Genomic DNA, 27,653 nt, shown 5'->3' on the forward strand with positions numbered 1-27,653 from the left:
AGTGGATAAAACAGTGTGTAAACATTACTAAAGTGACCAGTGTTCAATGATTATGTACTGTACATATGGCAGCAGTCTCTAAGATGCAGGGTAGCGTGCCGGGTGGTAGCCAGCTAGTAACAGTGACTAAGGTTCAGGGCAGGGTACTGGGCAGAGGCCAGCTAGTGGTGACTGTTAAAAAGTAGAATGGCCTAGAGATAGAAGCTGTTTATCAGTCTCTTGGTCCCAACTTTGAACCCGAGTGGTGCAGCGGTCTAAGGCACTGCATCTCAGTGCTAGAGGCGTCACTACAGACCCTGGTTCAATTCCAGGCTGTATCACAACTGGTCGTGATTGGTAGTCCTATAGGGCGGTGCACAATTGGCCCAGCGTTGTCCGGGTTAGGGTTTGGCCGGGGTAGGCTGTAATTGTAAATAAGAATTTGTTCTTAACTGACTTGCCTAGTTAAATAAAGGTTTAAAAAATAAAAAACCTGTACTCAGGCCGTGGCTCGAGTGATGAGGTCCATGATGATCTTCTTGGCCTTCCTGTGACACCGGGTTCTGTAGATGTCAAGGACGGCAGGCAGTGTTCCCCATGTGATGCGTTGGGCTTTCCGCACCACCCTCTGGAGAGCCCTGTGTTTGTGGACATTGCAATTGCTGTACCAGGTGTTGATATAGCCCAACAGGATGCTCTCAATGGTGCATCTGTAAAAGTTTGTGAGGGTCTTATGGGCTAAGCTGAAACTCTTCAGCCTCCTAAGGTTGAAGAGGCGCTGTTGTGCCATCTTCACTGCACTGTCTGTGTAAAGGGACCACTTCAGGTCGTCAAAGATGTGCAGGCCTGAAGAACTTGAAGTTGTGGCCTTTACTGTGGCCCCGGCGATGTGGATGGGGGCTTGCTCTCTCTGCTGTCTCCTGTAGTCCACGATCAGCTCCTTTGTTTTGTTGACGTTGCGGGAGAGGTTATTTTCCTGGCACTACTGTTCCAAGGCTCTCACCTCCTCCCTGTTGGCTGTCTCGTCATTTTTGGTAATCAGGCCTACCATTGTTGTGTCGTCAGCAAACTTGATGATTGAGTTGGAGACATGCGAGGCCACGCAGTCATGGGTGAACAAAGTACAGGAGGGGGCTGAGCACGCACCCCTGTGGAGTCCAGGACCCAGTTGCACAGGGAGGGGTTCAGACCCAGGGCCCTGAGTTTAGTGATGAGCTTGGAGGGCACTATGATGTTAATTTTCTAAATATCTGTGTAGTGAGTAGGCTAGTGTTCCTGTTTGTATGTTGACAATTAATGTTATTTATTTTTAGGAGATTCATTACGATCATATCAAGCTGGTGGGAAACTGGTGGGAAAAGTCCCTTAGGTTTAAAAATGTCAAAACTAGTCTTAGAACCCATAACAAAACAATACTGTATTAAAAAAGATATATATATTATTAAATACATATAGCCAGAAATGACATATGATCAAAGTTTTAATAAAGAAATGTCAGTCAAATTGATTGGGTTAGTTTGTAACGTCACTTAAACGAGCCATTTTGTTCAGTACATCATCGCTGAGGAATTTGATTGTGGAGAAGATGGTGGAAACTGAGGTTTTGTTTGAAACTGCCAGTGAGACGGGTGAAGCTAATAGTACAGAAAGTGAGAATGAGTGGGTTACAGTGGCGAAGAAAAGGGGAAACGAGAAGGAAAGCTGTGGTGGGAAATAGGAAACCACTAGACTTGTTTTTAGTTGGGGTGAGGGTTTTGGATCAATGCTTCTTGGGAAATTCGTTTAACGTCTCGAGGAAAATCTGGAGTGTTTTGGAGGAAAGTGTGAAGTCGGCGAGAGTCACAAGAAGTGATCTTATTTAGATTTTTTGTGTGTCTGCCGAGCAGAATAAGTGTGTTTTATGACTCCAAAATATATCAGAGTGGAAGGTTTCCTGTATAGATTTTCATAGCCGGGCAACTATCAAGGGGATTATTTCTGGGGTGGCGCAAGAAATAAAGGCAGAGGATATTACTGAAGACACCGATGGAGTGGTTGGTGCACGTTGACTGACCTGTATGGTGGATGGAGAAAATATATTAACTTCATCCATGCTACTGTTCTTTGATGAAGAGTCTCTCCCTTCTCATATAAAGTTAGGATTCATGATTTTGTGCATAAGCTAGGATTCATGCTTTTTGTGCATAAGCCCCTTCAGTGTCATAAATGTAAAAGATTTGGTCATGTGTCAAGTGTGTGCAGAAGGGAAGAGTATCATATGCCAGATGAAGTGAAACTATGCAACTGTGGAGGTGAACATGCACCTGAATTCCTGGAGTGCCCTGTTAGGGTGAAGGAGAATGAGGTGGCAAGGGTAAGGAGTGTTCAGCGTGTCTCTTATCTGGAGGGGGTGAGAAGATTGGAAGGAACGAGTGGCGGGGAAGAAACAATGTGTCACGCCCTGACCTTAGAGATCCTTTATTCTCTATCTTGGTTAGGTCGGGGTGTGACTAGGTTGGGCATTCTAGTTTCTTTATTTCTAGGTTGGCTTGGTATGGTTCCCAATCAGAGGCAGCTTGTTATCGTTGTCTCTGATTGGGGATCATATTTAGGCAGCCTTTTCCCACCTGTTTGTTGTGGGATCTTGTTTTTGTGTAGTGCCTTTGAGCACTGCGTTTGCTTCACGTTTCGTTACGCTTTATTGTTTTTGTGAGTTTCATTTATTAAACATGTGGAACTCTACGCACGCTGCGCCTTGGTCCATTTATTCCAACGATCGTGACAGAAGATCCCACCACCCACGGACCAAGCAGCGTGCCCAGGAGGAGCAGTGATCCTGGGCCTGGGAGGAAAGCCAGGAGTGGAGGACATCCTGGACTTGGGACAAAATAATGGCAGGAGACAAAAGCCTGCCATGGAAGCAGGCGGAAGCAGCGAAGGAGGGACAGCGACGACACCGGGGTGTCGAAGAAGCAGCCTCAAAAAAAATTTTTGGGGGGCACATGGGGTGGTCGGCGACGCTGAGGGGTGAGTCAGAGACCATGGAGGAAGCGATGGATAGATTGAGAGAGAGTGAACGGAGGGGTGAGATAGAGACCTTCAAGGAGTGGTTGGCAAAATGTGAAGAGAGTGAAGCGGAAGAGCTGTTGGTTTGGCTGGAGAGGCAAGACAGTCGCCCTGAGGAGCGTGTTAGCCGTCCGATGCCACCTGTGTCAGCCCCCCGTATTCTACCTGAGGAGCGTGTCATCTGTCCTGTACCATCTGTGCCGGCTCCACGCACCAGGTCTCCAGTGCGCCTCCACAGCCCAGTACGTCCTGTGCCAGCTCTCCGCACTCGCTTTGAGGAGCGTGTTATCGTTCCGGTACAATGTGTGCCGGTTCTACGCACCGTGTCTCCAATACGCCTCCACAGCCCGGTGCGTCCTGTGCCAGCTCCCCGCACTTGCCGTGCGAAGGTTGTCATCTGTCCAGGACACGTTGTGCCAGCTCTACGCTCCAGACCTCCAGTGCGCCTCCACGGCCCAGTACGTCCTGTGCCGGTTCTACGCACCGTGTTTCCAGTGCGCCTCCACAGCCCAGTACGTCTTGTGCCGGCTCCACGCACCCGGCCTCCTGTGCGTCTCCTCAGCCCGGTACGTCCTGTGCCGGCTCTACGCACCAGGCCTCCTGTGCCGGCTCCCCAGCCCAGTACGTCCTGTGCCGGCTCCACGCTCCAGGCCTCCTGTGCCGGCTCCACGCACCAGGCCTCCAGTGACGGTCTGCAGTCCGGAGCCTCCAGCGACGGTTCCCAGTCCGGAGCCACCAGCGACGGATCCATGGCCCGGAGCCACCAGTGACGGATCCATGGCCCGGAGCCACCAGCGACGGATCCATGGCCCGGAGCCACCAGCGACGGATCCATGGCCCGGAGTCTCCAGCGAGGGTTCCCAATCCGGAGCCTCCAATGACGATCCACGGTCCGGAGCTCCCGACGACGTCCACGGACCGGAGCCTCCAGCGACGATCCACGGTCCGGTTCCTCCGCCGACGATCCACGGTCCAGTTCCTCCGGCGACGATCCCCGCACCAGAGCTGCCACCGAAGGGGTACTGTCACGCCCTGACCTTAGAGATCCTTTATTCTCTATTTTGGTTAGGTTGGGGTGTGACTAGGGTGGGCATTCTGGTTTCTTTATTTCTAGGTTGGCTTGGTATGGTTCCCAATCAGAGGCAGCTGTCTATCGTTGTCTCTGATTGGTGATCATATTTAGGCAGCCTTTTCCCACCTGTTTGTTGTGGGATCTTGTTTTTGTGTAGTGCCTTTGAGCACTGCGTTTGTGTCACGTTTCGTTACACTTTATTGTTTTTGTGAGTTTCATTTATTAAACATGTGGAACTCTACACACGCTGCGCCTTGGTCCATTTATTCCAACGATCGTGACACAATGGTAGTAGAGCTACCACGACCAGAGTTCTTATCAACTGAGGGACAGTGAAATTATATATTTTTAAAAGGTGGACTTTGTATTATTTATTGCAATGGGCATAAACTGTACAGCACACGTGGAGAAGAAGTCTAAGAAAATTGAAATCATTGTGAATGCCACTGAACGTTTTGTGGTTTCACAGCCGAGTCCATGCAAGAATTCCTGTCGGTGAATGTACCACCATCACAGGCCCCTGAGCCTGTGTAGGGATGTATTTTGGAGTGGACTGTGATTGAAGAAGTGGGACGGGTTTTCTTAGTTGGTGTTTTATTTTGTATGATGACGTTTTCCCCCTTTCCCGCAATATGTTTGTAGTTTCTTATTCAACACCCCGTCCAGCTGGTGGCGGTAATGCACCATTAACATTGGATCCCAACCGCCGTTAACCCCGATGGAAGAAGAAGTACGTCATCGCTGTGCGTCATTGTCACGAAAGGGGGGTTGGCAGATGCCTTTTCGAAACAACAATAACCTGTTGTCGCTCAGGTACGACCCTTTTCTTTTCACAAACATATATATATATTTTACATTGGTTAATAGCGTCAATTGCCACGAATTCAGACTCTGTGAAATCTTTAATTGGTTCATCTTTGCTAGCTAACGTTAGCTTAGTAGCTAGCTAACTTCTATAGTTAAACAGCGCGTTATGCAAGTTGGCCAGCCGTTGTATTTATATGTTGGGTAAATACAGAACTCGTGTGACTCAGGTATGTAACGTTTGGCTTAGCTTGTTAACGTTATCATGCTATAGTTGACATGGAGAGCTTCTAGCTATACCAACTAGCCAGTGTGTAACATGTCATTGCTAGCTAAGATGGCTAGCTGCTTCTAGCTATATCATCTAGCCATTGTGTAACATCATGCCATTGCTAGCCGATTACATGTTTACATTTTAGCAGATGTTCTTATCTAGACCGACTTAGCCTCGTATGAATGTACAGCAATGAGTGGATACATTTTTGTACTGGTCCCCCGTCGGACTCGAACCCACAACCCTGGCATTGCAAGTGCCATGCTCTACCAACTGAGCCACAAACACCGTGACGTTTCCAGATGCCTAACTATGGGCGCATTCGTAAATTCACTCTGGCTATCTTCTCCGATTTCAGAGCACTCTCGTCTGAGTGTGCCAGAGCGCAGAATAACTTAATCACCAACGCTCTGGATAACATGAAAACAACCTAATCCGCTCTACTAGGACGAGTAAAATAGTCAGTGAGGTGTTCTCTCATTTGTGTCTGGATGTAGCAAGCAAGCAAGCTCGCCAACGTTAGCCAGTTAGCTTGGGTGCTTGACTGCGGTTGAGGTCAGAACGATCGGATCAACCCTACTCCTAGTTTGCTAGCTAACGTAAACTCACCCCATTCCGTACAAATGTGCACAACCGCAACATTCATACGAGGCTACAAAGAAAACTAATGGGACTGTTGACTTCAAAATCGGGGGTGTGAACTACGTTTCTATTCAAGCGTTGATCGACATGGTAATGGCTCTATAGTATTGGAGAAAAGTTGAAAAAACGGACCCTCCGTTACATCGTGAAACGTGTCATGTCTTAACGTACAGCATGCATAAAGCAACTATTTCTGTCTTACAATCTCTCCACCAGGTGCAGCACTTCTCTCATGTTTAAAAACAAGAAATGGACAGTGACGGGGTAAGGGGGGATACCCGGTAATTTTTTGCGTCATCATTGCATGCAATCATCACTCTCAAAGCCGCTGTTTACTTCTAAGATCACTTTAGCACCGCCCTAAAAACCCGACTCAAATTCAACAAACCTTCAAATAGATATGTAATGACACATTATATAAACTCTTTATAGTGTTTTATTTACATTTTAGAGGCGATAAGTTGGACAAATCGAGTGAAAAAAAGCAATTTTCCCACACATCTCTCCTTCTCACTATCACGCATTAGTTTCGCTTCCCCACCCGCCATTTTTTTAAAATTGCCTTGTTGAATTATGCAGAAACGGGCAGCGTGGGGGTCATGTAATTGATTCTGTTGGAAAGGGGAGAAATTGTGCTTTACAATGGTATTGACATTACAGTTGATCTGGAAGTATTACGTTTTTGGGGCGCTAAAATAAGGTCAATTTTAACGGACCAAGGCGATGTACAAAAGTGAGTGAGTTTACGTTACTTCCAGACAAATAAGAGAACATCTCACTCTGACCATTTTACTCGCCCTAGCAGTGCTGGTTGGGCTGTTTTCGTGTTATCCAGAGCGTTGGCGACTAACTGCGCTGCTGGGAACAATTTTATTATGCCTTTTTGCCGTTTACTGACACCAGCCATAATCAACTGGTGTTGAGCGTTCGTAAATGCATCACTTATTCTGCACTCTCGCATACTCAGATGAGTGTTCTGAAATCGGAGCAGATAGCCATAGTGACCCTATTGTTCGTAAATTCACTCTGGAGTGCCAGAGAGCGCTTGTAAACTCTTTGAGCGTTTCACACTCTGAACGCTCTGGCCGAGGAGTAGGTTTGATCGGAGTGTTCTGACCTCACAACGGCAGTCAAGCACCCAAACTAACTGGCCAAGTGGTTAGAGCGTTGGGCCAAAATCAAATCAAACTTTATTTGCCACATACAACTAGTGTAGATTTTACCTTGAAATGCTTACTTACAAGCCCTTAACTTCTCTAGGGTAGGGGGCAGCATTCGGAATTTTGGATGAAAAGCATGCCCAAATTAAACTGCCTGCTACTCGGCCCCAGAAGATGTGATATGCATATAACTGGTAGATTTGGATAGAAAACACTCTAAAGTTTCCAAAACTGTTAAAATAGTGTCTGTGCGTATAACAGAACTGATTTGGCAGGCGAAAACCTGAGAAATCCATGCAGGAAGTTTTTTTTTGTTGGTTTTGTAGTTTTCTATTCAATGCCATTACAGTATCCATTGACTTAGGACTCAAATTGCAGTTCCTATGCCTTCCACTAGATGTCAACAGTCTTTAGAAATTGTTTCAGGCTTGTATTCTGAAAAATGAGGGAGTAAGAGCAGTCTGAATGAGTGAACCCTGCTGTGTCACAGAGCTTTTTCATGCGCGCGACCGAGAGAGTGCCTTTCATGTTTACCTTTTATATTGACGACGTTATTGTCCGGTTGAAATATTATAGATTATTTAGGCTAAAAACAACCTGAGGATTGAATATAAACATCGTTTGACATGTTTCTATGAACTTTACGGATACAATTTGGATTTTTTGTCTGCCTGTTGTAACTGCGTTTGAGCCTGTGGATTACTGAAGAAAACGCTCAAACAAAACGGAGGTTTTTGGATATAAAGAGAGACTTTATCGAACAAAAGGAACATTTATTGAGTAAATGAATATCTTCTGAGTGCAACCATATGAAGATCATCAAAGGTAAGGGATTAATTTTATCTCTATGACTTGTGTAACTCTTCTACTTGGGTGGTTACTGTTTGTAATGATTTGTCTGCTGGGCTATGTTCTAAAATAATCATAAGGTATGCTTTCGCCATAAAGCATTTTTTAAATCTGACACTGTGGTTGGATTCACAAGAAGTTAATCTTTAAACCTATGTAAAATATGTTTTGTTTTCTGAATTTTTATAATGACTATTTCTGTATTTGAATTTGGCGCTCTGCAATCTCACTGGATGTTGGCCAGGTGGAACGCTAGCTTCCCACATACCCTATTAACCAACAGTGCAGTTCAAGAAGAAGAAAATATTTACTAAGTAGGCTAAAATAAAAAGTAACACAATAAGAATAACGATGCTACATACAGGGGGCACCGGTACCGAGTCAGTGTGCGGGGGTACAGGATAGTTGAGGTAATCTGTACATGTAGGTGGGGGTGAAGTGACTATCCATAGGTAACAACCAAACAGCGAGTAGCAGCAGTGTACAAAAGGGGGTAGGGTCGTCAATGTAAATTGTCCGGTGGCGATTTTATGAATTGTTCAGCAGTCTTATGGCTTGGGGGTAGAAGCTGTTGAGAATCCTTTTGGTTCTAGACTTGGCACTCCGGTACCGCTTGCTGTGCGGTAGCAGAGAAAACAGTCTATAACTTGGGTGACTGGAGTCTCTGACAATTTTATGGGGCGACAGCGTAGCCTAGTGGTTAGTGTTGGACTAGTAACTGAAAGTTTGCAAGATTGAATCCCCGAGCTGACAAGGTACAAATCTGTCGTTCTGCCCCTGAACAAGGCAGTTAACCCACTGTTCCTAGGCAGTCATTGAAAATAAGAATTTGTTCTTAACTGACTTGCCTGGTAAAATAAAATAAAAATATTGGTCCTGGATGGCAGGAAGCTTGGCCCCAGTGATGTACTGGGTGGTTCAGAGGAAAGCCCATAAAACTACCCTCTGTGTAGCGCCTTTACGGTCAGATGCCAAGCAGTTGCAATACCAGGCGGTGACGCAACCGGTCAGGATGCCCTTGATGTAGAAACTTTTGAGGATCTGGGGACCCATGCCAAATCTTTTCAGTCTCCTGGGGGGGGGGGAAGGTTTTGTCGTGCCCTCTTCATGACTGTCTTGGTATGTTTGGACCATGATAGTTCGTTGGTGATGTGGACACCAAGGAACTTGAAACTCTCGACCTGCTCCACTGCAGCCCCGTCGATGTTAATGTTCGGCCCGCCTTTTCCTGTAGTCCACGATCAGCTCCTTTGTCTTGCTCACATTGAGGGAGAGGTTGTTGTCCTGGCACCACACTGCCAGTTCTCTGACCTCCCTATAGGCCGTCTCATCGTTGTTGGTGATCAGGCCTACCACTGTTGTGTCGTCAGCAAACTTAATGACGGTGTTGGTCGCGTTTGGCCATGCAGTCGTGGGTGAACAGGGAATACAGGAGGGAACTAAGTACACACCCCTGAGGGGCCCCAGTGTTAAGGATCAGCGTGGCAGAAATGTTGCTGCCTACTCTTACCACCTGGGGGCGGCCCGTCAGGAAGTCCAGGATCCAGTTGCAGAGGGAGGTGTTTAGTCCCAGAGTCCTTAGCTTAGTGATGAGCTTCGTGGGCACTATGGTGTTGAATGCTGAGCTGTAATCAATGAACAGCATTCTCACATAGGTGTTCCTTTTGTCCAGGTGAGAAAGGGCAGTGTGGAGTGCGGTTGAGATTGCGTCATCTGTGGATCTTTTGGGGCGGTATGCGAATTGGAGTGGGTCTAGGGTGTCCGGGAGGATGCTGTTGATCTGAGCCATGACCAGCCTTTCAAAGCACTTCATGGCTACCGATGTGAGTGCCACGGGTCGGTAATCATTTAGGCAGGTTATCTTCGCTTCCTTGGGCACAGGGACTATGGTGGTCTGCTTGAAACATGTTGGCATTACAGACTAGGTCAGGGAGAGGTTGAAAATGTCAGTGAAGACACTTGACAAGTTGGTCCGTGCATGCTTTGAGTACACGTCCTGGTATTCCATCTGGCCCAGCGGCTTTGTGAATATTGACCTGTAAAGGTTTTGTTCACATCGGCTACCAAGAGTGTTATCACACAGTCATCCAGAACAGCTGTTGCTCTCATGCATGCTTCAGTGTTGCTTGCCTCGAAGCGAGCATAAAAGGCATTTAGCTCGTCTGGTAGGCTCGCATCACTGGGCAGCTCGCGTCTGGGTTTCCCTTTGTAGTCCGTAATAGTTTTCAAGTGCTGCCACATCCGACGAGCGTCAGAGCCGGTGTAGTAGGATTCAATTTTAATCCTGTATTGACGCTTTTCTTGTTTGATGGTATGTCTGAGGGCATAGTGTGATTTCTTATAAGCGTCCGGATTAGTCTCCCACTCCTTGAAAGCGGCTGCTCTAGCATTTAGCTCGATGCGGATGCTGCATGTAATCCATGGCTTCTGATTGGAAGCTTATCATAAGGTACTCTACCTCAGGCGAGCAATACCTCGAGACTTCTTTAATATTAGACATCGCGCACCAGCTGTTATTGACAAAAAGACACACACCCCCACCCCTCGTCTTACCAGAGGTAGCGTCTCTGTTTTGCCGGTGCATGGAAAATCCCGCTAGCTCTATGTTGTCCGTATCTTTGTTCAGCCACGTCTCGGTGAAACATAAGATGTTACAGTTTTTAATGTCCCGTTGGTAGGATAATCTTAATAGTAGGTCATCAATTTTATTTTCCAATTATTGCACGTTAACAAGAATGGAAGGCATTGGGAGTTTACTCGCTCGCCTCCTGATTCTCAGAAGGATCCCCGATCTGCGTCCCCTTTTCCGGCGTCTTCACGCAAAAAGTGTGGATCTGGGCCTGTTCCAATGAAAGCAGGATATCCTTCTCGTCAGACCCGTTAGAGGAAAAAGTTTCTTCCAGTCCGCGGTGAGTACTCGCTTTTCTGATGTCCAGAAGTTCTTTTCGGTCATAAGAGACGGTAGCAGCAACATTATGTACACAATACTTAAAAAAGAAGTTACACAAAACTCAAAAAATAAATAAAAAAATAGCACAATTGGTTGGGAGAATGTGAAACTTCAGCCATGTTCTTCGGTGCCATTTTTCCATTTTTGGGAAAGGTTACTGGATTGAATCGCCGAGCTGACAAGGTAAAAATATGTTGTTCTGCCTCTGAGCAAGGCAGTTAACCCACTGTTCCCCGGGCACCGAAGACGTTGATGTCGATTTAAGGCATCCCCCCGCACCTCTCTGATTGAGGTTAAATGCAGAAGACACATTTCAGGTGAATACATTGTTGGACAACTGACTAGGTATCCCCCTTTCCTCTTCCCAAAGTTGGCTAGCTAGCTACTGGGGGTGCATTCGTAAATTCACTCTGGCTATCTATTCCGATTTCAGAGCATTTTTGTCTGTGTCAATTCGATGGTGAGTCAACTTGCCACCTAGTTTGGTTTATGATAGAATGGCTCTATGTATAGTTAGGTTGTTCGTCGAAAACATAATGTCAAAATAATACATTGATTCTGTCAGCTGAAGAATAGGCCTAGTCTTAGGGATGCCGAAGAAGTTCCAGGGTGAGAACTCCAAGGCGGTCACTGCCAAGGTCCGCAAGGCAGAGGCCAAAGCAGTGGAAGACGCCCGCAAGAAGAAGGAGCTGGAGGATGCACTATGGCAGGAGAACGACAAACATGTCCTGAAGAAAGAACAGAGGAAGGTGAGACCTTTCGCACTCCGTTTCCTATTCTCACACGGGGTCAAATAGTCTGCAGTAGTATTATATTGGGCTATATCACAATCCAGTATCTGGCTATGTATGTACAGACACCACACTCTAGAATTGACTGAATGTTGAAGTGGGCCTGATCATTTAGGCTTGACTTTAAATGTCCCCTCTCTGAACCTGCAGGATGACAAGGAGAAAAAGCGCCTTGAGGCCCTGGAGCGAAAGAAGGAGAACCAGCGGCTCTTAGATGAGGAGGCTGCAAAGATTAAGGGCAAGGCCAAGGAGGCTGCTGCTGCTGCTGTGGTGGCAGGCAAAGTGACTCGGGCCCAGATTGAGGAGATACTGCGTGTCGAGCAGCAGCTACAACAGCAGGAGCAACCCAAAGAGAAAGGCAATGACCTCACCAATATACCTTCAATCATTAACCAGGCTCTCTTTCCTCTCCGGGTTCTGTTCTATTCTCATGGTCTCCCTCTCCTATGTTCGTGTCCACAGAGAAGAGCCACCTGGAGACGCCCCTGGAGGAGAATGTGAATCGCATCATTCCTGAGGAAGGTGTTGTGGAGGCTAGAACCATAGAGGATGCCATTGCCATGCTCAGGTACAGAATACTGTATAGGCATAACCTCTCAATGTTGCTTTTGTAGGGGGTAACAATGTTAAGATTACAGGTGAGAACCAGGGGAGCCTTTCCATTGTTGTACCATACCGTTATCAACAAAGTGGGTTTGGTGCGCCTTCAGAAAGTCTTAACAATTCTTGGCTTTTTTCACATATTGTTGTTAGTCTAAATTTAAAATGTATTGGATTTAGATTTTGTGTCACTGATCTACACACCCCATCACATCGAAGTGGAATTGTGTTTTTAGAAATGTTTACAAATTCATTAAAAATGAAAATCTGAAATGTCTTGAGTCAATACGTATTCAACCCTTTTGTTATGGCAAGCCTAAATAAGTTCAGGAGTAAAAATGTGTTTAATAAGTCATAATTTGCATGGACTCACTGTATGCAATAACAGTGTTTAAAATTATTTTTAAATGACAACCCAATCTCTATACCCCACACACATACAATTAGGTCCCTCAGTCGAGCAATGAATTTCAAGCACAGATTCAACCACAAAGAACAGGGAGGTTTTCCAATGTTTCGCAAAGAAGGGCACCTATTGGTAGTTGTCATTTAATATCTCTTTGAGAAAGGTGAAGTTATTAATTACACTTTGGATGGTGTATCAATGCACCCAGTCACTACAAAGATACAGGCACCCTTCCTAACTCGGTTGCCCGAGAAGAAGGAAACCGCTCAGGGATTTCACCATGAGGCCAATGGTGATTTTAAAACCATTGTGATGGGAGGTAATTGACGATGAATCAACATTGTAGTTACTCCACAATACTAACCCAAATGAAAGCGTGAAAAGACGTAAGCCTGTACAGATTACAAAATATTCCAAAACATGCATCCTGTTTGCAATAAGGCATTAAAGAAATTCACTTTGTCCTGAATACAAAGTGTTTTGTTTGGGGAAAATCCATATTTTGGTGGTGGCTGCATCATGTTATGGGTATACTTGTTATCGGCAAGGGAGTTTTTCAGGATAAAAAAGAAATGGAATAGAGCTAAGCACATGCAAATCCTATAGGAAAACCTGGTTCAGTCTGCTTTCCAACAGACATTTGGAGACAAATTCACCTTTTCAGCAGGACAATTACTTAAAACCCAAGGCCAAATATACACTGCAGTTGCTTACCAAGACGACATTGAATGTTCTTGAGTGGCCTAGTTACAGTTTTGACTTAAATTGGCTTGGAAGTCTATGGAAAGACTTAAATGTCTGTCTAGCAATGATCAACAACCAACTTGACAGAGCTTGAACAATTAAAAAAATAAAATAATGGGCAAATGTTTTGCAATCCAGCTGTGCAAAGCTCTTAGACGTTCTTCCACTTTGACAGAGTATTTTGTGTAGATTGTAAACAAAAAATGTAAATGGAATCCATTTTAATCCTACTTTGTAACACAACAAAATGTGGAAAAAGTCAACGGGTGAGAATACTTTCTGAAGGCACTGTATAACATCAGTTACTTCTCATACTCTAGGCTATATACAAGAAGATGAAGCAGGCATGGCAGGTTTCATAAGTATGAGGGTCCATAGAGTAGCTAAAGTGAGAGAAGTCGAGAGCCAAATTTCAACCCGTCCTCTTGTGTGTTTCTTTCCCAGCACGGCTGAAGAGCTCGACCGCCACCCAGAGCGCAGGGTGAAGGCAGCGTTCGCTGCGTTCGAGGATCTGAACATGCCCCTTCTTAAAAAAGAGAACCCCAACATGCGGCTGTCGCAGCTCAAGCAACAGCTGAAAAAGGAGTGGATGAAGTCGCCAGAGAACCCCTTGAACCAGCGCTTTGCCAACTACAACACAAAGTGAACCAACTCCAGCAGCAGCTAATACAAAACTGTCTACATATGCACATTGGACCTTACAATGGAAGATGCCCCCAACCTATAATTATTCCCCCATTTATGAATGTGTTGCTGGAAAAGCTGCACTCATTTCCTAGGAAGGACCTCCGATGCAAGGAATGACCTTGGGACTTCCGCTTGTTACGTTCCGATTTGACAAGGAAAAGCAAACCCCCTCCCCCAACCAATGTTCCTGATGATTTGACTTTAATGTGCATGTCCACTTGTGAAGCATCTCGGCAGTTTATGGATTTTATTCCCACTGTCAGGTTTTGGCACTTATGTTGAAAAGGGATTAAAGTCATTTATTTCAGTTCACAATACACTAACATATCTAATTCTTTCTGAGAATGAGACTACAGGTATGTGATCTGCACTCTTGCCTATCGTAGTCGCCTCCATTAACCCCCGATGACGATAATAATAACCCACATAAGAAAATATCACGACCAGAGCCAGTTGTTGACTTGTAAGAATACTGGCTTGTTATGAACTGCCATTTTGAGCACCACTGGAAATGACAACCCCTTTCCCTATGATAAAGTGTCATGTGGCACCTGTTCCCCATCCTAACAAGGCCCTATTAGGTGCACCTACTCAATACATCAATACTGTTGTTGCTAATCCTGGTATCATGCAGGATTCAGACCTAATATTGCATCTGCTTTCAGGTTACATTGAATTGCATGGAGATTGTTATCGCTTTTTTGTAAGTGAAATTTGAAAAGACTACAAAATAATATTTCGGATTTCAAATTCATGTAAATCTAAATCCCCCCCCCCCAAAAAAAATGTAATGCGGGTTTACGTACCATTTTCTCACCTTCATGTTTTCGAGAGTTTATGTAGAAAGGCCGTCTCATTTATTGAAAGCATACAGCTCACCACATCTCTTGTCAGTCGTGTTTTAGGAGCTGCAGCTAAGAAGTGTCTCCTAACACCCACCACTTCTGTTTCAACAGCACAATCATTTAGCACAAGTGGGTTTTTAAAATTCACTGCATTTTGATCTACACTCATTTCGCCACTTAAATAGACTTTCAGCCGTGTGCATGCCTTACATTAGTGCTCGTTTTCAGCCAGGTTTCCATCTGAAGAGGATACTGAAAGTGTTAAGCTGTGTTCTGGTTCTCTGTCCTTCTCCTCCCCATGTCCAGACAGGCATTTACTGCACTGCTGGAGCTAGAAACAAGTCATCTGTACGCGACTAAACTCTGATTTGAAGTGCACACATGTTCACTCCCTTACATAGATTTAAAATGAATAGACTGGTGTAAGGAATACGTGCACAAATCCAGTGCTTTTAAACACATGATGGAGTCAACAAGTGCACACTTACAGTAAAAAGGAAGGGAATTGGAATTCATCTTTTTGTTCCCAGTGGCTCCTGAATTTGACTCTCATGCTATGCCACTGGATGACACTCAGTAGACTACGCTCACATCCTCATCCATTTAGTTAATTGCTGATCTATAAGATATCTTATCAATTTTATATTTATAAGGTGGAATCGACTGTTGGCATTTATACAAGAATACAGTATTGACTGTTGGCATCGACTGTTGGCATTTATACAAGAATACAGTATTGTGTAGGCATGCCTTTTACTCTGCTACAATACTGTTATAGATGCCAATACCATACAGGTGTAAGAAGTTACTGTGGAATATATATAGTCAAAACCCTCTTATCTAAGTAAATCTGCATAGGTAGAGTTCCTTTTTAGTTCAAATGAAAGTTGTAACTGAGAGGACGACCAATAAATATCATTACCATATTTGCTGTTAAAACAACTGTCTTTTTGTTTTTAATTTATGCCACATTTATATTACAATTCACTTGAACACAATATACATTGACCTTTGAAGCTCGGCAACTATTTATTTGGCTTATAACAGTGTCCTGTGCTGCCTTTCTTTACAATGTTTTTTTAAAGCACAGCAACATTCAAACAGTAGCCTGCTGACCAAGCACGCAGTGGTCTTTGTAACTTTGCCTGCCACCAGTTTGAAAGAGCGTAACGATGTATTACTAACAGGAAATGTTTATAGCTTCACCTCAATGGCGTTTTGAAAGTAGCTGGGTGTCAGAATTAATGATAGTTTAATTATACTGAACAAAAATATAAATGCAACAATTTCAAAGATTTTACTGAGTTAGAGTTCATATAAGGAAATTAGTCAATTGAAATAAATGTATTAGGCCCTAATCTATGGAATTCACATGACTGGGAATACAGATATGCATTTGTTGGTCACAGATACCTTAAAAAAAGGTAGGGGCATGGCTCAGAAAACCAGTCAGTATCTAGTGTGACCACCATTTACCTCATACAACATGACACATCTCTTTCGCATAAAGTTGATCAGGCTGTTGATTGTGGCCTGTGGAATGTTGTCCCACTCTTCAATGGCTGTGCGGAGTTGCTGGATTTTGGTGGGAACTAGAACAAGCTGTCGATCCAGAGCATCCAAAACATACTCAATGGGTGACATGTCTGGTGAGTATGCAGGCCATGGAAGAACTGGGACATTTTCAGCTTCCAGGAATTGTGTACAGATTGTTGCGACATGGAGCTGTGCATTATCATGCTGAAACATGAGGTGATGGCGGCAGATGAATGGCACGAAATCTGGCCCTCATGATCTTGTCACTTTATCTCTGTGCAGTCAAATTGCCATTGATAAAATGCAACTATGTTCGTTGTCTGTAGCTTATGCCTGCCCATACCATAACCCCGCCTCCACCATGGGGTACTCGGTTCACGACGTTGACATCAAACCGCTCGCCCACACGATGCCATACATGTGGTCTGCGGTTGTGAGGCCGGTTAGACGTACTGCCAAATTCTCTAAAACGACATCGGAGGCGCCTTATGGTAGAGAAATTAACATTCAATTCTCTGGCAACAGCTCTGGTGGACATTCCTGCAGTCAGCATGCCAATTGCACGCTCCCCCAAAACTTGAGACATCTGTGGCATTGTGCTGTGTGACAAAAGTGCACATTTTAGAGTGGCCTTTTATTGTCCCCAGCACAATGTGCATCAGTGTAATGATTATGCTGTTTAATCAGCTTCTTCATATGCCACACCTTTTAGAGAAATAAGCTTTTTGTGTGTATGGAACATTTTATTTTTTATTTCAGCTCATGAAACATGGGACCAACACTTTACATGTTGCGTTTATATGTTTGTTCAGTTTATATATGATTGTTCATTCAAATGTCATAACTCCACATGTTTTTGAACCTTCAGAGTCGCTCTTGGTTGGTGAGAGACAATCCCTGGTATCCAATGTGATTAAGCCCTCAACTATAGTAAATAATTACATGAAGCGTAATATAACACTTTTATTAAGCCTATAGGTTTAATTATGTATACATAAGTAAATGGCCTAATGACCACATTAAGGACTGTATGTTGTCAAATGCGTTATTAAATCCAATGTTTTATGATTACTTGCTATGGCAAAAGCCAATGTCACTTTTGGACAATAGGCTGATGCAAGTGCTATAATTTATGACAACTGAATATATGATAGACACTTAATTAATAGCTGTATATAATAGCTGTATATAGGCTATTATTCTCTAAAACAATGCCAGGCAGCGAGTGCTGGGTATGGGAACCTTTTACCACAAAAATGTTGAAGTGTCCCAACCACCCCTTAAATGGGGAAGTTGGTTTGGAGCAGAAAGCTTGGATTGCTATTACAAACCTAAAAACATCCCCTGTTTATGATTCAAGAATGAATGACAACCTGTGTGTCAGGAGGGTATATAACATACATTGAGAACAACAAGTCAGTTGTCTAGAGTGTGACAGATCTGATGTGATGTATTATGTTCAGGTGATCTCACTCACGTGCAGATTAAAGAAACTTTGGCCCCTTCTCAGTTTATCTTTATGATTCCACGCATATTATTTCCTCAACTCTTTCTCAAGCGTATTGGAGAAGAAGACCCAAGGTCCTACACGAGACCTTTTTCTCCAATGCGTTTTTAAAAGGAGAGAGGATGCAAGGAAAGATGAATGAGAAAGAGGCTTTGTATGTTCCTTGTGGCGGAGGAGATAAGAGGCTCTGTGTAGGCTTTTGAACAACGAAACATCAATGACAAGTTTCTCTGACCCCTAATTGACTATTCTGCTTTGAAAGCCCCGACCGACTCCCCATGCACCCAACTGTTCTTTTAGCTATCTATGGGCCTGCTTTGAGTCCATTTATGTATGTGTGAAGTGTGAATTGGTCCTTATTGCTTAGATCTGATGTCACATCATTTTCTGTATCCCGCACAGACCTAATGCTTTGTCCCCCATTGCATTTGCATGCCAGGCCTTTAATAAGCCCAGCAGCTGCCCTTTCTTCAGTTTGAATCCTAATGATCACTTTCAAAGGAAAGCGGCCCTATCTCAAGTGTTGAGCACTAGGAAGTCTGCTGTCTGGCTCCCACTTCAAAAGCCTTTCGAGCGGTGCCCTGCCCCGGCACTGGCCAAGATCACCTCCAAGTTGTGTGTGGCTTTCTACAAGGAGAGTGAGAGAAACGTATCTGAAGGAATAAGGTAAGAGTCTCTGGGCTACGGGGGTCTAGTCAGTTATTTCTCATGCTTTGTGTCGATAGAGCAGAGAAAAGTAATAAATGGGAGATTTTTTCTCCCTAAAGTGTCATACAATTGATACATTTGTTAAGCAAGCAAAGAGAGGGTCTGATAGTTGTTCAGTTTAAATGCACAATATTGTGAACTGCATTTAACCAGTTCCTTGTGGAGTTTCTTGAATATTATGTAGTCGTTTGATAAATTAGGCTAGGTTTCTTGTCCCGGGGGCAAGTATCTGCGGTGCATTAGGACACTGTTAGACGGAAATGTAAAATCAATTGAATAATATGTGATTCTAATAATTTTCTAAAATAAGTAGTACTGTGGATGTTTTACCATCACCACATTCTACAAGCTCAGTTGGAAAATACACAAGGCTAAATAATGACAAAGGTTAGCGTACACACAAAGGTTTTTGATATAGTGTATTCAACATTGATAACCCAGTTATGGTTGACAATATAGGTTTATATATATATATAATATATATTCCTGTTTGAGGAAGATTCCTATCAGAGGGGTTCATCTGGTTTTGACAGGAGCTCTCCAGTCTCACTTTGGGAGACAGTTATACACAGGTCTCCTAAAAATGTTTTATCTGTTAGAAGTCCTATGTTTGATTTGGATCTTTGTTAGCTTTTGCCGTAAAATGTAGAGCATGTAGTTCACTTAAAATGATGTCTTATTGATCAGATACTTTACAGCTTTTAAGAGGGAGTAGTGTCAATGTCTTTGTATAGTATTCCTTCATGTTTTCTCTGCTTTCTTACAGATTATTTGTGTGTGAACCCAGCGCTCTTTTAGCTGGATGACTGTAATACACCATGAATATGGATGCAGCAACCTGAATAACCTGATGAAATAGGTTATTAATAATATTATGGACTGAATCTGATTTTTTTTTCTTCAATAATGATCAACAATGCATTGGCTATTGCACATGGTTATACCAACGTAAGCAGTTGGGGTGAAAATGCGAAACATTTTCATTTGAATCTGGATTCCTTCCTAGCAAAGTCTTTGCAGTTCATCAATGTAAACAGTGTTACAAGTGACAAGATGTTCCCATTAAGTTGCCAGCATCACCGTTTTTTCAAAATTCATAAAATTCATAAACAATTCTTAGTTAACTAACAAAAACTAAATGTTGATTAAAAAGACAGTTAAAAACAACTAAATGTGAATTAACATTAAGTTAAGCTGCCATCGGATTCCGGGGCATCCCCCAAGTCGGTGCTACACATTGGTAGTACGGAGGAGTAGCTAGCCAGCTACTTACAGAGTCCATAAGGAGAAGCTGAGGACGTCGGGGACAGCGAGGTGTGGTAAAGGCTCCGGACCGGTCTCTGACTGACTCTGATATGACCACCGACCTCCCTTGCTGTGACCAAAATGCTCCCCCCATCCCTCCACCGCTCATACTGTTCTACCTCCATTCTTGCTTCAACTCCCTGACTATTTGATCTTCTTGTATCTCGTTTGGGTCATTGAAATTTGGTTTCTTGTATGTGTTACTGCAATTCAGCTTTTAGCTGCCATAGTACACAGGAAATTAAATAAATAATTATCATCATCATCATACATTATGAGGCTGGTTCTGGTCAAACCCACCAATGCAACGCGTCGGCTCGATTCAACAGGAGACGCTTGCAACGACCAAGACCCGGATCACTGCAACTCTCGAGGGCAGTCCCTACCAGACAAAGCCCCTGAGGTCATGCAGTATCGCTACTCTGGAACTGCCCTCCAGCCCCAAACGTCAATACCAGAGCAGAGCAATAGCAGCATTTCCACTTCCACTTCTCCGCCACAGGCTACTCCAAATGGAGTCGCTCCACCACGGAAATCTACACCATTAAAAACTACACTGTCAAAACTGAGCAATCAAGATCTCCTGCTCTTTTGTAGCCAGGTGGGTGGTACTCTTGAACTGCAGCGTGAAAGCCCACTGTTGGCTGAGTGGCATGGGACCACGGTGGGACGTCCTGATGAGGACTGTGGCTCTGTTTGCTATTCTCCTAGTACAAAACATGGATCAGAGGTGGCCGGTTTCCAGCCACAATCAAAGCAGGGCTTCTTAAAGGACTGCCTCTCCACATTCTCCAAGAAGGGAACTCCTCCTTCTCTACAGTATACCCACTCCTATCCTCAGAACTCCCTGGTGTCATCGTCATCCCGGTTTTTCAGGCAGAAACCAAGTCAAGAGGATCCCTCAACAGAGACTGTCAATCACGAGAAGGATAATTTCACATCCCGATGCAGAGGAGAAGACGGGCTGAAGGAGTATAATCAATGGCAGCAGCAGACCCATAATCATTTCAAGATTAAAGAGCATAACCTACCACCAGTCTCGACTACTGAAAAAACACAACCTTCACTCAATATACCTCTGAATGGCAATGAGTCAAGTAAAGTTAGGCAGCTCTTGGTTTTGTCTAAATCTCAGGACCAACAGCAACTTCCCTTAGATACACAACACCAATGGACGCTAGGAAACGGTTTACCTAGCTGCTGTGCCAATGAGTGTGGAGTACATTGTGGAAGCCAACAACCTTACTTAAACCAGCAACTACAGCAACACCCTCAAAGGCAGCATTGTTGTGACCATCTTAGCATCCTAAAATGCCATCAGTGTTCTCTCTACCCATCCAGCAGCAGCCCACGAGTGAAGAATTCATTCCCGGCTACTAGCGACAAAAGCAGTGTTCACTCCTCTTCCAGTAGCCAGCGGTGGCCGGAGAACCATCAACTAGAGGGAGAAGGGCAACGACAAGGGGAGCAACAGGTACATCCTCATACCAAAAAGGTTGGCCATGTTGGTTCAACGCCTTCCCTGTCCAAGAGCAGTAGCCCACTCCCACCCGACACAGTTGTGACAAGCGCTAAATACAATGGGGATGTTGGGAGACCCCTGAGCAGCTTAGGAGCTTCGCCACCCAACCTTTCAGAGCTGGACTCAGCGAGACAAGAGCCCCTCCAGACTCTCCACAGGTCCGTCCTGGAGGAGGTGTTCTCAAAAGGCCTCAGTGAGGACAATAGTAAGGCCAACAGCGAGGGAGGAGGAGACGCGCCACAGAAGAGGACTAAGGACATTGGCTACAGATTGGGCCAGCGTAGAGCGCTATTTGGAAAGCGCAAACAGTTGAGCGACTATGCCTTGATCTTTGGGATGTTTGGGATTGTTGTCATGGTGACGGAGACGGAACTGTCCTGGGGGGTTTACACGAAGGTAAGAAATGTCTAAAGTGCAGTGGATTGACCCGTCATAATGTCATGCAGAATTAGAGGTCTACCATGAATATGAGGCCTAGAGTAATGGTAAGACAAGACATTTTAAAAGAGGGGATCTTAATTGTCTATCTTCTCTGCAGGAATCCTCATACTCATTTGCTCTGAAATGCCTTGTCAGCCTTTCAACTGCTGTATTGCTCGGCCTCATTGTGATGTACCATGCACGGGAAATACAGGTGATATGCCACCATCACCATCTCAACATTATTACAGATTTCCCCCTTGCTCTCTTTTCCCCCGCATCTAAATCTCCTTGTTTGCCCTCCTTTGATTACACCTACACACACACAGCTCTTCATGGTGGACAATGCAGCTGATGACTGGAGGATTGCTATGACGTATGAGCGGATCTTCCTGGTTGTGCTGGAGCTGCTGGTCTGTGCCATCCACCCCATCCCGGGCCAGTACATCTTCACCTGGACAGCCCGGCTGACCTTCACCTACACACCCTCATTGACCAATGCCGACGTGGACCTCTTCCTCTCCATCCCCATGTTCCTCAGGCTCTACCTAATCGGTCGTGTCATGCTGCTGCACAGCAAGCTTTTCACGGACGCCTCGTCGCGCAGCATCGGCGCCCTCAACAAGATCAACTTCAACACGCGGTTCGTCATGAAGACCCTCATGACCATCTGCCCTGGCACGGTGCTGCTGGTCTTCAGCGTCTCTTGTTGGATCATCGCGGCGTGGACGGTGCGTGTATGTGAGAGGTACAGGCCCCAGACGCAGTAGGCATTCCATCAACACTGTATCACTACTACCCAGTACATTTCTCAGTGAATTAGATCCTTATGTAAGATTAATGGCTCTCTTGATTAGGGTTAGCTCAAGATGTTGATATGGACTTCTACTATGCCTCTTTGCTTTATATATAATGAAGCATACATAAATGTATAGAATACAGTATAAGATGTTATACTGTAAAAAAGAGATACGTGTTTATTATAATACATGTATATTTCTTGTTCCTCCAGGTATCATGACACACAGGAAGTGACCAGTAACTTCCTCGGGGCCATGTGGCTCATCTCTATCACCTTTCTCTCCATTGGTTATGGAGACATGGTCCCTCACACTTACTGTGGAAAGGGTGTGTGTCTACTGACTGGAATCATGGTATGTTTCCTATGCATCCGCAAGTGTCAAAAGAGATCTATGACATTCAGGATGAGGCAGCTCTAAGGTGTTAAGTTCGAATTTCTCAGAGTAAAAACTCTACGGACACTTTGAAAGCTTAACCAAGTTTATTCTTCCCAGAGGATCGATACAGCTGCATTAGACAAAAACCTTTTCACACAAACACTGATATGTAACCCTTCCTCCTAGGCTGAGTCTCCTCCGACACGTCTGTACAAACATTGTATCTTTACTGCTAGGCAGGACACTTAAGTGATACGGGCCATAAACTTTTCTTTCTCCCTTAACGTGACCTGACCTCGACCCCCTTCATCACTAATCCAATGGTTCTCTCCCCTTATCAATGCCTGCCACTTTCCCTACACTCAGTACATTCCAAGCTTAATTGCACACACAATATACCTTCCTTCTACAGATAAGCATTAACTTCTGGTGTAGACCCTCTAAACCTAAACACTCAATATTTCAATATGATACCTGATAGTTAACCCTATCCCAAGTTTAGGAGTTAGTACCCAGAACCAGATCAGGGTAATCCGAGAACAGGTTTGTAGTTGGATGAACTATGGTGATAATACTGATACACTGACCATACTGGCAACAGCAACAAAACAAACATATACGCTACATGTGTTATTATATTGAATAAATAATATCTAATGAGATATTGTAGATATTTTTCAAATAAAGGTAAAATAAATATATAAAGACAACACTTTTACTCATGAAAAAGTATTACTGCCTTTGTCTTTTCTCCCCAGGGGGCTGGCTGCACTGCACTGGTGGTTGCTGTAGTTGCCAGGAAGTCCGAGTTGACCAGAGCTGAGAAGCATGTTCACAACTTTATGATGGACACTCAGCTCTATAAACGAGTAAGTGGACATTAGAGGTCTTCATGGCTCCAAAATGTTGGGCCTGACCCAAACTGAACCCTTGTATTTATGACCCTAACCTGATACGTTTCGGATTATCAAAATGTTTTATGAAGAGACATTATAAATAAAGAAAATGCCCCCCAATCAGCAACCCAGTAAGCAAAATGTTGTTGACAAGACGTTGAAGATGCGTCTTTGTCTGACATTGAAGCCACTTTAGTTTTCAGTTCTAAGTGAAAGTTTAAAAGACGTATTGTAAGACATTATCAAGGCATCTTTTTACAGATGTTGAACAGACGACTCTGCCGGTAGTTGGAAAGACTCTGCCGGACCTCCTATTGACATCCAGTTTTAGTTGAAAATACGTCTATTTTGGTTGTTGTTTCTACGGCAAAATATCAAAGAAGAAAACACCATGCCAAGTTATTATGTCCCAATAAAATAACAAAATGGGGCAAAATGGAGATTAAAGTATCGATTACTGATTATTGTTTCTATCTGTCACTTTCACTTATGTCAGACTTTTCAAAAGCTTCAGAACTGTCAGTGATCATGTTTGAAGTTTACTGACACAACCAACAGAATATTTGAACTACAACAACATTCTCAGTAACAGTTACAGCAACTGAACCCTTGCAAAGTACACTGAGTATAATTCTAATGAGCTCTGCCCCCAAACAAGGACAGTCTTTAAAATCTGGACCAATCATAGACTAGTATTATTGGGCAAATCAAGGCCGATCCAGACAATACTAAATCTATGATGGTCACCGACTTGACAAAAGTGATCCGCTCAAACACACCCAAGGACAGGGTGGATGAACCAAATGTCAACCAATAATAAACGTCCATAGATGTCCTGCGTCAATCAGTGCTCACTGGGTTTGGCTGTCATGTTATTAACTGTAGGCCTGGATCATAATCATGACAACTTTTGAATTGTATTGTGTGTGTATATGTTTTATATACACTACCGTTCAAAGGTTTGGGGTCACTTAGAAATGTCATTTTTTGTGTCCATTAAAATAACATCAAATTGATCAGAAATACAGTGTAGACATTGTTAATGTTGTAAATGACTATTGTAGCTGGAAACGGCTGATTTCTTTATGGAATATCGACATAGGCATACAGAGGCCCATTATCAGCAACCATCACTCCTGTGTTCAAATGGCTCGTTGTGTTAGCTAATCCAAGTTTATCATTTTAAAAGGCTAATTGATCATTAGAAAAGCCTTTTGCAATTATGTTAGCACAGCTGAAAACTGTAGTGTTAGTTAAAGAAGCAACAAAAAACTGGCCTTCTTTAGACTAGTTGAGTATCTGGAGCATCAGCATTTGTGGGTTCGATTACAGGCTCACAATGCCAGAAACAAATAACTTCCTTCGGAAACTCGTCAGTCTATTCTTGTTCTGAGAAATGAAGGCTATTCCATGCGAGAAATTGCCAAGAACTGAAGATCTGGTACAACACTGTGTACTACTCCCTTCACAGAACAGCGCAAACTGGCTCTAACCAGAATAGAAAGAGGAGTGGGAGGCCCCGGTGCACAACTGAGCAAGAGGACAAGTACATTTACATTTTACATTTTAGTCATTTAGCAGACGCTCTTATCCAGAGCGACTTACAGTAGAGTGCATACATTTTTTTTTAATTACATTTACATACTGAGACAAGGATATCCCTACCGGCCAAACCCTCCCTAACCCGGACGACGCTATGCCAATTGTGCGTCGCCCCACGGACCTCCCGGTTGCGGCCGGCTGCGACAGAGCCTGGGCGTGAACCCAGAGACTCTGGTGGCGCAGCTAGCACTGCGATGCAGTGCCCTAGACCACTGCGCCACCCGGGAGGTCATACATTAGTACATTGAGAAACAGACGCCTCACAAGTCCTCAAATTGGCAGCTTCATTAAATAGTACTCGCAAAACACCAATCTCAACATCAACAGTGAAGAGGCGACTCCGGGATGCTGGCCTTCTAGGCAGAGTTGCAAAGAAAAAGCCATCTCTCAGACTGGCCAATAAAAAGAAAAGATTGAGATGGGCAAAAGAACACAGACACTGGACAGAGATATGGCTTTTTCTTTAAAAGGTTTATTGCCGACAAAGCGCGATCGGCTTGAATCCCGGCCCAAGTCCCATGCTACCATCATAGGACTGTACCAAAACATTTCTGTTTTCTGGAATGTTCCCTACAGGTGAAAAACACAGCTGCCAATGTACTCAGAGAGACATGGCTTATCTACAAACACACCAAGTTAGTCAAGAAGATTGATCACGCCAGGGTACGCAAACATCAGCGGAAATTTCTGCAAGCCATTCACCAGTAAGTAGTGTGCCTTCTCAAACCATTGTTAAATAAATAGTTGATGTGTGTATATCTGTGAGTATGTTATGCAGCCCAACTTACCCCTTACCTTTGCCCTCCATAACTCACTTCCACTTCACTTTCCCCTAGACTGCGCAGAGTCAAACTGGAACAGATGAAACTCACAGACCAGGCTAACACACTTGTGGATCTAGCCAAGGTGCACCTTCATGATCATCTTCATTAAGCACCTTCATTATCATCATATTTAAATTATACATTTCTTTCTAAACACTGATCACAAGTTTGACACACCGTTTTTGCGCCACAGACTCAGAATATGATATACGACCTGGTGTCTGACCTGCAGCTGCGCAGCGAGGAGCTGGATAGGAGGATTGGTAGTTTGGACGACAAACTGGACTCCATCTTAGTCAATCTGCAGGCCCTACCCAGCCTGCTCTCCCAGGCGGTCACACAGCAGCACAAGGACTTCCTGGATTGCTTGGCCCACCGTGTACGGAAAGCCTCGTCGGAATCTGAGCTTCACTGGGTTCCCGCTAGGTGCCAACGGTCCCTTTCCACTGCACCACAGACCATACCTTACAGCTGACAGCCTAGCCTCATTGCCACTATTGTGACCTTAAATTATTTATTTAATAGTGTATTTCATACTACCCCAGGGACAGGGGCATTCTATCCTCTGACAATGAATTTGAGCATGGTTATATCTCTCCAGCCCCATCCCTCAGCCGTTTACCAAAAGAAGTAGCGGCGAGGCCGGTTTGTTGTTTTCCAAATCCTGGAATGCCAGTCTGTGTACCTGGGCCATTCTTGAATTGCGGTGGCATTTAGGCATGGCATTTTGAGAAAAAGTAACTTTTTTGTGCAGCCCCCCCCCCCCCTCAAAAAAGGGAAAAATGCCAGTCTTAATAAAACCCCATTACACCATCGTGCTAGGGTGGCTAATGCTGCTCCCCTATTAGCCACCCTAGCTATTGCCCGCTACATTACCTGCGTTGGGACACCAAAGACCAGACGACATACTTTGGCAAAACTCATTAAGTTCTAAACGATGCTTCAGATTTATACCCCCTGTGACGTGTCTGGGTTTCCCCTTTTGTCTGTGGTGTAACCGCCTGCATTATAGCTGTCGAATCAGTGAGCTGCTTTTGTAGTAGTCATGAAACCACACCCACTTTAGAAGTTTAGAACGAGAAACTGCAGGCTATATAGAAATAATGACAATTACATTTAAAATGATTAAATATCAAGGATTTATCAGACTAAATCAGTGTACATTACATCACACATTCCAGTGTTTGAACTTGTAACACGGTTGCATGGAATTTCTACTAATGCCACTCAGTTCATTCCATGGCAATGTCCGCGATAGATAACGTCAGGAGCCGCTTGTAGATTTGATAGGTCTAACATTACACCTC

General features: G+C 44.2%; 2 protein-coding genes across 5 annotated transcripts; both read left to right on the top strand.

Moving 5' to 3' along the window:
- Positions 1 to 4,825: 4,825 nt before the first annotated feature.
- LOC120054700 (coiled-coil domain-containing protein 124-like) lies at positions 4,826 to 15,787 on the top strand. Of its 4 annotated transcripts, XM_039002242.1 has the most exons (6): positions 4,826 to 4,909; positions 10,605 to 10,734; positions 11,341 to 11,524; positions 11,717 to 11,924; positions 12,029 to 12,134; positions 13,761 to 15,787. In XM_039002242.1, exons 3-6 carry the CDS (start codon positions 11,366 to 11,368, stop codon positions 13,960 to 13,962), a joined length of 675 nt encoding a protein of 224 aa, XP_038858170.1. In that variant the 5' UTR covers positions 4,826 to 4,909; positions 10,605 to 10,734; positions 11,341 to 11,365; the 3' UTR covers positions 13,963 to 15,787. The 4 variants fall into 4 exon arrangements, with proteins under 4 accessions (XP_038858170.1, XP_038858169.1, XP_038858173.1 ...); XM_039002241.1 differs by lacking the exon at positions 10,605 to 10,734; XM_039002245.1 differs by lacking the exons at positions 4,826 to 4,909; positions 10,605 to 10,734 and adding an exon at positions 6,055 to 6,097.
- A 4,391-nt stretch (positions 15,788 to 20,178) lies between these two features.
- LOC120055174 (small conductance calcium-activated potassium channel protein 1-like) lies at positions 20,179 to 26,821 on the top strand. Its single transcript, XM_039003096.1, has 9 exons — positions 20,179 to 20,351; positions 21,246 to 21,822; positions 21,965 to 22,060; positions 22,176 to 22,612; positions 22,859 to 23,000; positions 23,783 to 23,893; positions 26,099 to 26,226; positions 26,359 to 26,428; positions 26,540 to 26,821. The coding sequence occupies exons 1-9, from the start codon at positions 20,179 to 20,181 to the stop codon at positions 26,819 to 26,821; spliced, it is 2,016 nt and encodes a 671-aa protein (XP_038859024.1).
- The last annotated feature ends 832 nt before the right edge of the window (positions 26,822 to 27,653 follow it).

The sequence above is a fragment of the Salvelinus namaycush genome, chromosome 10 (assembly GCF_016432855.1).
Source record: "Salvelinus namaycush isolate Seneca chromosome 10, SaNama_1.0, whole genome shotgun sequence".
NCBI classification, from domain to species: Eukaryota; Metazoa; Chordata; class Actinopteri; order Salmoniformes; family Salmonidae; genus Salvelinus; species Salvelinus namaycush.

Excerpts from the sequence above, each read along its gene's own strand:
- LOC120054700 (XM_039002242.1), top strand. The coding sequence starts at position 11,366 with ATGCCGAAGAAGTTCCAGGGTGAGAACTCCAAGGCGGTCACTGCCAAG. Across the intron at positions 11,925-12,028 it reads GGAGCAACCCAAAGAGAAAG|AGAAGAGCCACCTGGAGACG; the intron begins GCAATGACCTCA and ends TCGTGTCCACAG. Across the intron at positions 12,135-13,760 it reads GATGCCATTGCCATGCTCAG|CACGGCTGAAGAGCTCGACC; the intron begins GTACAGAATACT and ends TTTCTTTCCCAG.
- LOC120055174 (XM_039003096.1), top strand. The coding sequence starts at position 20,179 with ATGAGGCTGGTTCTGGTCAAACCCACCAATGCAACGCGTCGGCTCGAT. Across the intron at positions 22,613-22,858 it reads AGGTACAGGCCCCAGACGCA|GTATCATGACACACAGGAAG; the intron begins GTAGGCATTCCA and ends TTGTTCCTCCAG. Across the intron at positions 26,429-26,539 it reads CACTTGTGGATCTAGCCAAG|ACTCAGAATATGATATACGA; the intron begins GTGCACCTTCAT and ends TTTGCGCCACAG.